Genomic DNA, 12,088 nt, shown 5'->3' with positions numbered 1-12,088 from the left:
CCAAAACATGTTCGGAGAAGGTTGAGAGGAGTGTTCGGTGGTAAAATTCAGTGTATATACATTGCTTGTTTGGCTTCCTGACTGAAAGCTCCAGCCAGAATTCTATATCAGTCATAAATATTTAAGTTATGGTTTAAAGCAAAGACACTGCTTCAGAGTCTGTTTCTATTTGTTATCAAAAGGCTTTTCATCTGAGGAAGCCAGGAGCAGTTTTGCATAGATCCAGACAATCGAATGTTTTTCTCTAAGTATCATCTTTTTAACAATTATGTTCCATACTAATGTGTGGAAGCAATTTCTGAGGATTTTCCAGCAGTCTATGGCGCACTGCTCCGTTCAGCCGACAGATCATTCACCCCATATAATTATGGTAGGTGGGATTAAAAACAAGAACAACCACAGCCGTCAAGCCAAAAACAACATGCTGAGCTTGACGTTGAGCAGGAAACACTGGTGGCTCCTTGAGTCCGTTTGCTTTCATGTCTTTTTCCACCTCAGCGCATGACAAACAAACATATCTGAGGGTACTGTGTCCTGCCTGGCTCCCGCCTGCTTCCATACACTGTATTTACCTGCTGTCTTTGGCTCGCGGCACACATTACAGCTTGAAACCATTAAGTGAGAGTGAGGGGGTAAGCAGAGACTTGATAAGGAGGCCTTATCTGTGCAGTGAGTCAACAGACGCCAGAGCACTCAGAACATGCAGACATTGCAACCTGCATCACTTCCAAGAATCAGAACAGATGCTGCACATTCCTCCTTAACCCCCCTCGCCCCCATTTCTGCCTCCTCCGTCAACCATCCACTAAATGCTGCTTTTGTCTGCCACTCAAACCGATATGCATTTTATATGTTGTGAGACTTTTAAGATATATTGGTGCACTTGTGCACTGCAAGTCATTAAGCGACTCCTCCTGCGTGTGTTCCTCAGGGTTGAACAGGTTCAGCCAAATTGGTTGCATCACTACGAGGGCTGAGATCCAGGCAGCACTGCAGTCACAGAGACTTCAGCTGCAGCGCCAGCCAAGAGACACATCTATTGAGGGAGGAAGTTTACACACATTTAAGAGAAGACAGTGAGCTGGAGAAAACCGTTACCAGGCTCACCAGGGACCTACAGGCCTTCTCATGTCCTGAGAGCACAGCATCAGGGTCGGCACTGCTCCCAAGTATTCACACGCTGTAATATCTAAAATGTAATGTTAAACATTTTGGCATGATTTTACACAACATGTCTCATGAGATTTGAGAACCGCTTTGACATTTCACAATTCAGACAGGTTTGAACAACAGCTGCAACTCCCAGGCAAAGCAGCTATTGTTTAAAATGTAAGTCTTCCTAATGCCATCAGGAGTCAGGCTATATGCGTTATAATAAACTATAATGAAGGCAATGTGAATAATATGATGCTTGCACATCTGAAGTAGCAAATTCAAACTTGCTGTCCTCATTGAACTGAAGTTTCTCTTTGTGTTTGCAGCCCACATGTTCCTTGTTGTGCTGTGGTGCAGGGATACTTGTACCACAGCACAACAACACACGCAGCCACAGTGTTCCTAACAGAGACGGTTGTGTGCTTTTCCACCACTCACGGCTTAGGGGACACTTGCTCTTGTCACCAATAGTATGTAATTGAACAAAGATCCAATTATACAGCAACTTTATCTCATGAATGCACATTTTTCGACCCATCTGTATTTGCTTGAAAAGTCTTCATGAAAGGTCTAAATGCTTCACAAAATGCAACTCAGTTCCAGACCGTCGTCACCCTGCCAGACAGGTGCATGCTCGGTAAACAAGGCCAAACACTTAGCATGGAGGTGGACAGCTGAGAATTGAATCATGCTGGACATGACACACATGAAGTCAAGTTGACCACAGCCAGTATGATAAAGGAGAAAAGCTGTTTTTAAATCCACCTTGAGGTGGGTGTTGGATACTCAAAAGACAGATTTTGGATGATGTATGACTTTTATAGGAGCAGATGGGGACTTGCAAACTCACAGGCTAGCACAGACTTGTTCAGAGGACATGCCCTGACTAACTTACTCCCTGTGGTTCAAATGAACCAAAATCTCTGGGATGAGTCCAATAATACTGAGTGAGAAAGTCAGAGATAATTGGGAGACAAACAGAAAAATGACAGACTGAGCTTTGTGCTCAGGGAGAAACCAAGAGGCACAACACAGGCTATAAAAACAGCTTTTCCTCCACTGCGTCTTGTGCAGTTACCTTTTGGTAAAAGTATTAGTGTTGTAAAGTTGACTCTTTCAATACATCAATCAGGAAAAGAAGGAAGAAAACGCTTTCACATTTACTGTAAGGGTGGTGCACGAATGCAGTGTTTATAGCATTGTAAACCATCAATCTGTAGGGATTATGGCTGTCACTTTTTATTTGAAATTCAAACTTTGTTTGAGCACAGAAAAAGACTAAATATTCTAACTGTAAGCACAACTGACCGCCTGAAGTAGTTCGCCTCTTGGTCCATCAGAGGCTCTTCAAGTTCAGCTTGACCTACTGCACACTCGGTTGACCTATCAGTAAACTCGTAAATAAAAATGGAGGACATTAGACAAAGGCGTGCTGACCGGATAATAAACACACCGAAACACCACGTGTGTATTCTGGGTATTACACCATAGGTGGAAACATTACCCACAAAGATAAGGCTGTTTGCTGACTTTGTAAAAAGCGTAAAAAGTGAGGCCGCGGAGGCACGAGGAATGAGTGGAGCAACGTCAACTGTGCAACCGTGTCTGGCGGCATACTTTTCACCACACTCATCCTCAAGACCCTCGCTAGCAGCCCATAAAAAGCATTACACTGTGTGAACAGCTTCAGAGGGCTTACAGGTAGGAAAAAAGGAACTTTGTCCACAAGCCTCTGGCAAAATAGAAAATATATAACTTGACATGACATGATTTACTTTTGCTGTGACTAGCATGCAAGGACTTAGGAGTCCTCCTGTGGGACTTCATTAAGTATTGCAGCTTCATCTTGGCCATATTAGCCAATGATGCTTTGTCTTGGACAGGCCTGATTAGAAGGGCAGATGTGCTTGGTGGTGGACAGAGCATTCACACAAGTTACGGTAAGTGAAGAACCACTGAGGGGAAGAAAAGAAGCTCTTTGTCGAGGTACATGAGGTATCCTGGGCGTGCGAGCTGCTGCCCAACTGGACCCATGTGCAGTGTGGTCTCCCATCATGGTTAAAGAAACAATGACTGTATTACGGACAGGCCTTGGCGAGCCACTCTGATTCCTCACTGGCCTGGAAAACCTGAGAATGAGGCTGAATCAGCAGCGATGGACTAATATCCTATAATAATGAGAGATGAAATATTTCTTTTTATACTGCTGACTGTCCATCTCAAAGCCAAGTCAAACACCGGACGGAAACGCTGGCTAACTGGCCATCTGAACAATAAGCCATGCAGCGACAGGGGGTTAAGCAGACCGCTCAGCGAGGAATCAAAAACTCTCATATGCATCATGTGCTCCTAACATGAGCATCTTTACACAACTACATCTCCACATGTACTCTGCCCGAGCACGACAAGGAGACTTTCCAGAGCATATCATCTGAGCCATTGGTCTGGCACAGGAAAACCAGCCATTTTGTTTATCCCTTAAAGAACAACTATTACATTTACTGGACTGCTCCAGACAGCGGGACAAAATAAAATACACTCACTTTTTCTCTACATGTACAGCAATTTCGGCCCATGATTCTCTTTGTCAACGAAACGGTTGAATATATTTAGATCCAAGTATAGCTGCTGGCTGCCAGAATGGATCCCTCAGGAAACAGAGAGATGGCATGTTCCTCCAGAGCGCTGCCTTAATGATCTCTCATGCTAAAAGACACATCATTCTTCATTTATTTTACATATCCACGCTCAAAAAGAACACAGGCTACACAGAAATCAGCTCAACACACACACACACACACACACACACACACACACACACACACATCCTTGACTGAAAGATATGCGAGGTAAATGTGACTCACAGGAAATTTTAATTGGCTGCCAGCAGCCGGATGTGCGTCTGCGGCCTATCTCACTGTCTGCACACTCACTGCATCAGATGGCCAGTTAATAAGCGGTACAAAAGGCCAGCTTTACAGAGATGTGTGCATGCCGGAAAAGCTGGACACCAGGTGTACAATCTTTTGAATTAAGAAGCTGATACAATGTCCTGGCTACTCCCTCTCTAAAGCTAAGAATAGCACTGGCCAAAAACTATATTCATGAGAGACTAACAACCTTTACGAAAGGCTCCACTGACTCTTTACCATTTATTTAGTAACTCAAAACCCATGTCAACTGATGTGAGGTTTGTACACTACACCTTGCCTCGGGGCTACACGGGAATATTGTCAAAAGCACTGATGAAAATATAATCTATGGTCCTGCCAATGCTTTGTTATGTTCTGTTATCAGCTATGAGGAAGGGCACAGCCCATGTTGATCTCCTGTGTGCCCAAGAACACTGAAAGATAAAATGAATGCAGGCTAACAACTGGTGCCTTGCTGTAATATGTAAACTCTTCCAGGCTGAAGCGATCAATCAATAGACAAATCTAGTATCTAAGGATTAAGAGCATGTGCACATGGAATAAAGTGATGCTGCATGGCTGTAATGGCATTCTAAAAATACTGCATTTGCACAAAGAGAAAATCCTTTTTTTCTGGAAATTATGTTTGAAAAAGCGAGAGCTGTATTATATTCGAGGACTAGACAATAACATATTATTCACAGCACAAGATATTCTTTTCCATTGCAATGAGTGTCTCCTGCAGAGTGTTGCCTTGTGGGTTGTTTGTGGCCTTAATGTAGGCCAGCGAGTATCTACAAGTTTGTTTAAAGCATGTCTGATGGACTTAGACTTGACATGTTTGGTTTGTGCAGTTTGACCTACAGGATCACATAGTATGTGTCTCTGCTACGGAGGAAAGAAATGAATGACAAATGAAAATGAGTCACAAGTGTCTCGTGACATTTTTACCCCAGAAACACACAGGGGACGATCCACCTTAGCCAACGGCTAAAAAATACCGCTGTCACAGATGACAAAGAGCTCAAACAGACAACCTGAAAAATGTTAACTGCTGGAAGAAATTATTTACGTTTCTTGCAAGATCCTGACAGGAGATTGTGTGAGTATGACACTGACAGTCGCATCACAAGTTCAAACAGCCTTAGGTGGTTTCAGATTGCTCATTTTGTCTGACCAGCAGTTCAAAATCCAAAGATATTCAATTTACAATGATCTAAAACAGAGCAAATCAGCTAATCCTCACCTTTGGGAAACTGGAAGCAGAGACCTTTTTTTTAGAATATATGCAACTAAGCAATTACACGTCTACCTTTAGAAAGCAGAGTTTATCTCAGCATTATGTCTTCAGCACCATTTATGCATCAAAGGAACAGGACAAAATACTGCATTGATGCTTTGTGCATCAGTGCTGATCCCACCACCTTTTAGTCAAGCTGACAAGTGTTATGTAAGCTTAACAGCTCCGTAGCACTCACATTTTCATTGTGATTAATGCACATCTGGACATTTGCCTGTGTGCTTCAGATTAATTAAAAGATAAAATAAAAGTCATTAATGTGTATTGCTATGTATTAGTCTGGGTGATAAGAATCACGACTTGGTCTCAAATGAATTCTGTGCCTTCACTGAGATTTGATAACAGCTTGATTAAAAGGCTCTTTCTGTGCCCAGCCAGCAGAACCCAGCAGAAAAAAAGGGCCTCAATGGAGACTAAATAAATAAAGAAATAAATACTCTAGGGACACCAGTGTATCAGTGTAATGCAACAATGACTTAACTGCCAAGTATGAAAGAGGGAACAGGATCTGTGTGTGTGTTTGTGTGTGTGTGTGTGTGTGTGTGTGTGTGTGTGTGTGTTTGGGGGCTGTAGGGAAATTGGTTTATGGGCTTTTAAGAATCAAAAGGCATTCAAGAGGGCATTTGGTTGGAGGAAATGACAAGGAGAGATGTTGTTGACAAGCCTGAGGTGACAGAACTGGCATCAGGCCCACCAAGCAGCACATAAGCACTATTCAATTTTATGGCAGTTGTTTTAATGGGGCACTACTTTAAAAAAAAAAAAAAAAGACCTCATTCACTTGAGAAGTTCCCTCTTTGAACAAACTGACTGACTACTGCTCATGTCTTCAGTGCCAGCCCAATACTGCAGTCTCTGCCATCAGTTCCAACTGACTCCCTCGTAAATTACGGCCCTCCTACTGCAATTTCATCCTCTGCCTTAACTGCTGGTTATAAGATTTGAAGAAGTACAGCTCTCATTGACAAGTCATATGCTTTGCCAGGGGAGCACAAAAATTGCTTAATAAATATGCAAAATGAAAATGTATCGGCTGATTAGGCCACAAGAAGCAGCTGTGTTGACATGTGCGGACAGCATTTGATATGTTCAAAGATGATTAAAAAAGCGACATACTGAGAGGGGATGTATGTATACTGTGAAGCTCCTTGAGGTCTGCCTCAACACACACCGTGTTTTTCATTTGCAGTGAGTTTTTCGACACATCAGACCCTCTCCTGCTGACACTCACCCTTCTCAATGCCATTACTCCTCATTCCCTGTCCAATCACGCCATGCTTCTTACCTCACCTCAAAATAAATAAAGACGGCAAGCAACTCAATCTCAAAGCCCGCCCAAATGAAACATTTTGTTTTCGTGAGTGCCATAGCCTGCACAAAATAAACTAGTAGGTGAGTCTTACCAGCTGTGGAAGGAATCCTGTTTATCAAGTACTAAAGACAACAACACAGTCCAGAGGAACATTTCCTCTGCACCACAATAAACACATCTACAGGAGGAGGATGATTCCAGTCAACAACAGCCTTGTTATTTATGCCAAATGATGATCTAAAGGTTCTCTGGGAGTGTAATCGCATGGGAATGCAGAGTATGGCAACACAGTCTGTGACCATAGATGAAAGTAGAGATGTTAACAGAATACGATGCACCACAAAAACACATGAAAGCATTTTTATAGTATCAACTTAGAATAGGTGTGGGAATTTTCTTTTACTTGCTGCTCAGTTTCAACGTGCAGTCTTGCTCAGGTTGTTGTGTTTGTAACTGTGCGTGTGTCTCTGTTACCTTACAAACGGTTTCAATATCCCAGGGCAGGATGGTCTGCAGGTCGATCAACTCGCACGACACACCCAGTTTCTCTTGAGCCATGTTGGCCACCTCTCTCATCACATGGACCTAAATAGAAAAAGGAAAGGAAGAATGTCTTTTAAGAGTTAATGCAGTCAACGGTTTGGCCTTACCTGCTACAACATACACTTTTTATTTGTTGTGCTTTGTATGTGTTGCACTTCTAAGGCTTCTGCAAAAAAATCTAAAGGTACTGATTCATAAGCAATATCTATGACAACACAAACACCCTAGTTCTGGTCTTAGTCTGGTTGGTAAATATGATTTCAAAGCTGTGGCAAAACGCCCAAAAAACAAACAGAATTATGTAATTGTGCGATACTGAATCATGTAAATGCATCAATAAGACGCAGAATTTCTGCAAAATTGCTCTAAATATCCTGAGCACAGTACCAGCACCGCAGTACTGCAACATGTACTTCACACTGTACAAAGAGAGAGATATGTTCACAGTGTAAAAAAAAAAAAAAGAAAAACTACATAAAACAAAAGAAAAACGCTCATTTTTGAATCTGGTATTTTGCAATTCAGCATTCACATCTTCTGTTGAAGTGCTATGCTGCTATGCAGGGTGTAAAAGAAAAAAAGAAAAAATATAACAAAATAATAAAATATTGATTTTATTGTACTTGCTGTAAGGGACACAGTGTGTTACAGATGAGTGCCCGATAAACAGAAAGTTGAAAACAGTTTTTTAAACCTCAAAACATGGCGTGCAACTTATTCCCATTAACTCATCATTTGTGTAATAAAGTACTTAAGTTCACTGAGTCCATGTTTACTGGCAGCCATTGTTGGCTGCTTCTAAATAAGAATCGCTGTGATAAATCTGAATCATCACAACTAGAGGAGTTGTCAACAGTCGAGCCAGACTGAGATACAGGCCCTGGCCTCAAGCTAACAAATAAGCTCAATAACTTTAAGAATTTATTATGGAAGGACGCTGCCATTACATTTTCAGCAGATAAAGTGGATCTTTCTGAGAAAGAAAACGTCAAAAAAGGAAGGACTGGTAAGAAACGGGGAAAACCTTCCTCTGTTCAGCTGATCAGAAACTGAGGATCGGGCACTTGTGCTTTTACTCAGGTTTCTTTACTCTCATCTGCACAGGCCTGACAGAGGAGGGGAGTAATGAGGTGTGAAAGAAGAGTGACATTTCAAAAACGAGAGCCATGCTTTCCACTGCAGCACTGGATCCCCATTCTTCTCTGTCCACCCTTCAACAATAATAGTGGCTTTGATGGAGAAGTTTTCCTTCAATGCCCTCAGACCCCCCTCCCATGCTCCAGGTACATTTCAGCCTGGATAAGCCTGTTAAAGTGGCTTGGTGCAATCAAAGTCGCGGATGAGTTACGGGTACCCTGCTACCGAGCTGCAGAAAACAAAATCTTTTTGATGAAAAGAAAGGCAACAATGGAAAGTGTGTGGCAGACATGTAGTGTGAACATGTGGAGTCTGGGCAGATACAGCCACAGACTGAGAGACCCTGCTGGGATAGAGGGGGCTTGTGATAGACTTAGAGTTAATCCACTGCTTGCGTCTGTGGCTTTAAACGTCATTTAATGAACATGGCACTGGGATCCTTTTTTCCCTGCGGCCATGGAAAATGATCCAAAGATAGATGACAATTTAAAACTACTCAGGTCACCCACTGAGAGTCGGTCAGTGATGCAGGGGATTGTCTACCTGTGTCCCCCAGGCAACCAGGGTGACATCACTTCCTTCCTGTAGGATCTCGGCCTGTGAGAGTGGGATGGTGTAGGCCTCCACAGGAACCTGCTCCACTGAGGAAACACGCAAACACATTCAATAACACATTAATATGCCATCAGTGCTTACGTGCAAACACATTACATGCAAATTCACATGAAAAATAACCGAGGGCCCATTCTGAACACGCTCATTAATCATTTCCCTGTGCACCCTGTGGTTTTCATGGGAAATATTCAGATACCAAACTGACCGGACCTCGAGATGATAGACTAGATGACAAACTGGTGAAATGACAAGACTGCCAAAGAACACAAATTCCTACTCTAGAACATTTTATCTGGCCCATTTCAAATGCTTCTTCATGCTTTTTCCAGAACCTCATCTCTCACCAGAGACAGTGTGTGCACAATCTAATGTATGACCTAATGATATCTTCTGCCAGCTACGAGCCCATAACCCTGATTAATCTTGACAACAAAACATTGGTGGGATGGGATATCAATCAGAAAAGGGGCCACATGAACGGGACATCGGTCCAAAAGGGGGGGCCTTGCAGCCAGCCTCTCTTTGAACCAAAGTCCAAGACAAAGTGCATGTAAGTATATGGCTTGAATAATGGTTAATAATGTCTTGGAAACCTGAGGCATGGTTATGGAAATCATTACAATGCAAAAACTTATCATAAACTCAAACTGCCATCACTTTTAAACATGCTGCTTATTAGCAATATTTATACTGTCCAGACACAACATATAATCACAAAATGTAATATTTTAAACCATCTTTGAATTTCAGTCACCATTACGGCTTTGGCTGCAAAACAGGTGGAACACAAAGTGTGAGTGGATTCTGGGGGAACCAAGCTGCTAAAAGCATTCCTACATGGCAACGCATGAAGTCAAAATTACAATTAGGCAGGGTAATTATACTCTGGAGAGACGCTGGGTTTGAGACCTTTCTGGAAACCCTGAATGACTTCCATGATCCTTTCAAGCTGTAAAGGAAAGAAAAATTGCCCATCCTGACAACTCAGTATGTTAAAACAACATGGAGGGGTTGAATGAATCATATGCAACTCCTGGTTTCGGCTTCCAGACGAGACAGAAAATAGGCTGTTTGAGTGGAATAATAGCATTTTGCAGAACGTTAAAATTGAATTATGAAAACTAGGTTATGGTTTAATAAGTGGAATCTCAGGCCCCACAAAACAGTATGGCCTCATTGAGACAAATGTGTGGTTTTTATCCTAAGAGGGTGGCTGCAATTAAAAACATGACCTCATAATCCAGGCAGAGATCATTAGAGCCATGAAGACCTGGCACAAGAGCTCTGCCACTTTAAGATATCAAAATAACTCCTGAAACACTACCAGTACTAAACCCACGGTGTGAGACGGATGAGTGATTTGTCACTCAGCTTTCAAAACATTCAAAGTTTAAAAGCACTGACCAGGAACAAACAGGAGACCATGTGTTAATGTGGGTGGGTTAGGTTCATTTACGCTTGACTAAACCAGCCGGTCAGTAAGCACGTCCTCGAACAATCATGTCTCATCCATGTTGACTTGATTGACAGATCTATATCTTAACATATCTTGACTTCAATCCATCTGCAAATGCTGCAAGAAAAAAACATGGCACGCAAGATCTCACTTACATACATCATTTCAGTGATGTACCATCTCGTCACTCCCCAAGGGGCCAATAAACCAAGATCCACATCAACTGAGCAGCAGTGAAAACAAAAACCCAGCCAAGAACACACACCTGCTCTTGGCTGTCCTGATGAACCACCTCAATCTGATACATCATGCTTGTCTTATATTTCATACCCAATGGCTTGCTCCAACACAGTGCTATACATTATCCAACACACATAATCACAACTGGACCAATCAAATGTCAGTTCCTTCATAGCTCTGATAGACTATTAGGCCGGAACAGCTGTGAGGAGTGCAACAAATAATGGGAGAGGTGTGATGAATGGAGTCAATCCCTTTGAGCTGATGAGTCGTTTAAATATCAGACTGCACTGTAACGTTAGAAACGTTTCGGACAACGATCACTCGCCCACTGCTTTAGGTGAAACACTCTCAGCAGTCAGCTGTAAAATTTCACAGTTGCATCTGGCTCTTATCAAAGTGAGAAACTAACAAAACTTAAAAAAAAAAATAAGAGGCTTCACTTTGAGGCTGGTAGTACCAATGTGTTCCGGGTCTGTCTTTCATTACTATAATGAGCTCAAACATCATCTTCAAACCTCCAATGCTGTTTTAATCATGGATATCACACAGCCAAGGCAGCACTGTTTCGCAACAGCTGCCAAAGACCGTTAAGAGTTTATTACGACTTTGCTGGACACCTTTTTGCACGGCGGCCTGCCCAAAGTCATGCTGGCCTTAAGCTTAACCATGCTTGCCTGAACACTGATGATCCCTCTGCACAGGGGGAGAGGGGAGGGGGAGAGGATTCATCTCGGCACTGTCAACACTTCACAGCCCATTTAGACGGTCTGCTTCACACTTGTGGTCCTGCTGATCTCACATTGTTTGCAGTCAGACATATTGTTTGTTTGTTCTGCCTCACAGCTAAAGGGAGAACATTTGCTTTCAATAAAGAAAGGAGGCAAACGGATCGAGTGCCAGCGAGGCTGGAGGAAGCTGAACATGGAGAGGACAAATGGACAATCCTAACAAGTGCTTATTGTGTGTCGTTTTAAATTTTAGATTTACTCAGAATCCAGCTCACCTGCTGCTCTGTACAGGATCTTGGGCTCAAAGTATATGCAGGGGTTCCTGTCAGCGATGCAGGAGAGGAGCAGCCCCTTGGCCTGCACTGGACCACGAGGTATAACAATCTGAGAAACAAATTACACATTAATTAGACCCCGTAATGTCAAGACAACTTCCACTACTACTACTGAAAAATATGCAAGTCTGAGCTTTATACTATTTTCTATTTGCACATATAATGACATCTCTTTTCAAAGTGTGTAATGCAGAATGGCTGTGTACTGCAATGACAGTTCTCATCTCCTCTGCTCTGTGGCATTTTAACTGTGTCAGAAATTATATCTCTTAATGGCATTTAGGTCAGATTTCAGGTATCATGACAACACTGAGCTAAAGCTGAGTCGAGCCTGTCAGGACGTGTGTTGGGA

General features: G+C 42.5%; 1 protein-coding gene across 1 annotated transcript in view; it reads right to left on the bottom strand.

The window, feature by feature from the left end:
- Nucleotides 1–12,088, bottom strand: part of bckdhb (branched chain keto acid dehydrogenase E1 subunit beta) — a 51,569-nt gene that overhangs the window by 26,703 nt on the left and 12,778 nt on the right. Inside the window, exons 6-8 of the mRNA XM_076737710.1 lie at nt 11,677–11,785; nt 8,903–9,000; nt 7,154–7,264 (exon numbers count right to left, since the gene is read on the bottom strand). Coding sequence (XP_076593825.1) covers nt 7,154–7,264; nt 8,903–9,000; nt 11,677–11,785 — 318 coding nt within the window. The remainder of the gene's footprint in view (nt 1–7,153; nt 7,265–8,902; nt 9,001–11,676; nt 11,786–12,088) is intronic.

Source organism: Chaetodon auriga, chromosome 8 (genome assembly GCF_051107435.1).
Source record: "Chaetodon auriga isolate fChaAug3 chromosome 8, fChaAug3.hap1, whole genome shotgun sequence".
Classification (NCBI taxonomy): Eukaryota; Metazoa; Chordata; class Actinopteri; order Chaetodontiformes; family Chaetodontidae; genus Chaetodon; species Chaetodon auriga.
Note: the sequence above shows the minus strand (reverse complement) of the source record. Positions and strands in the feature narration are given on the sequence as shown.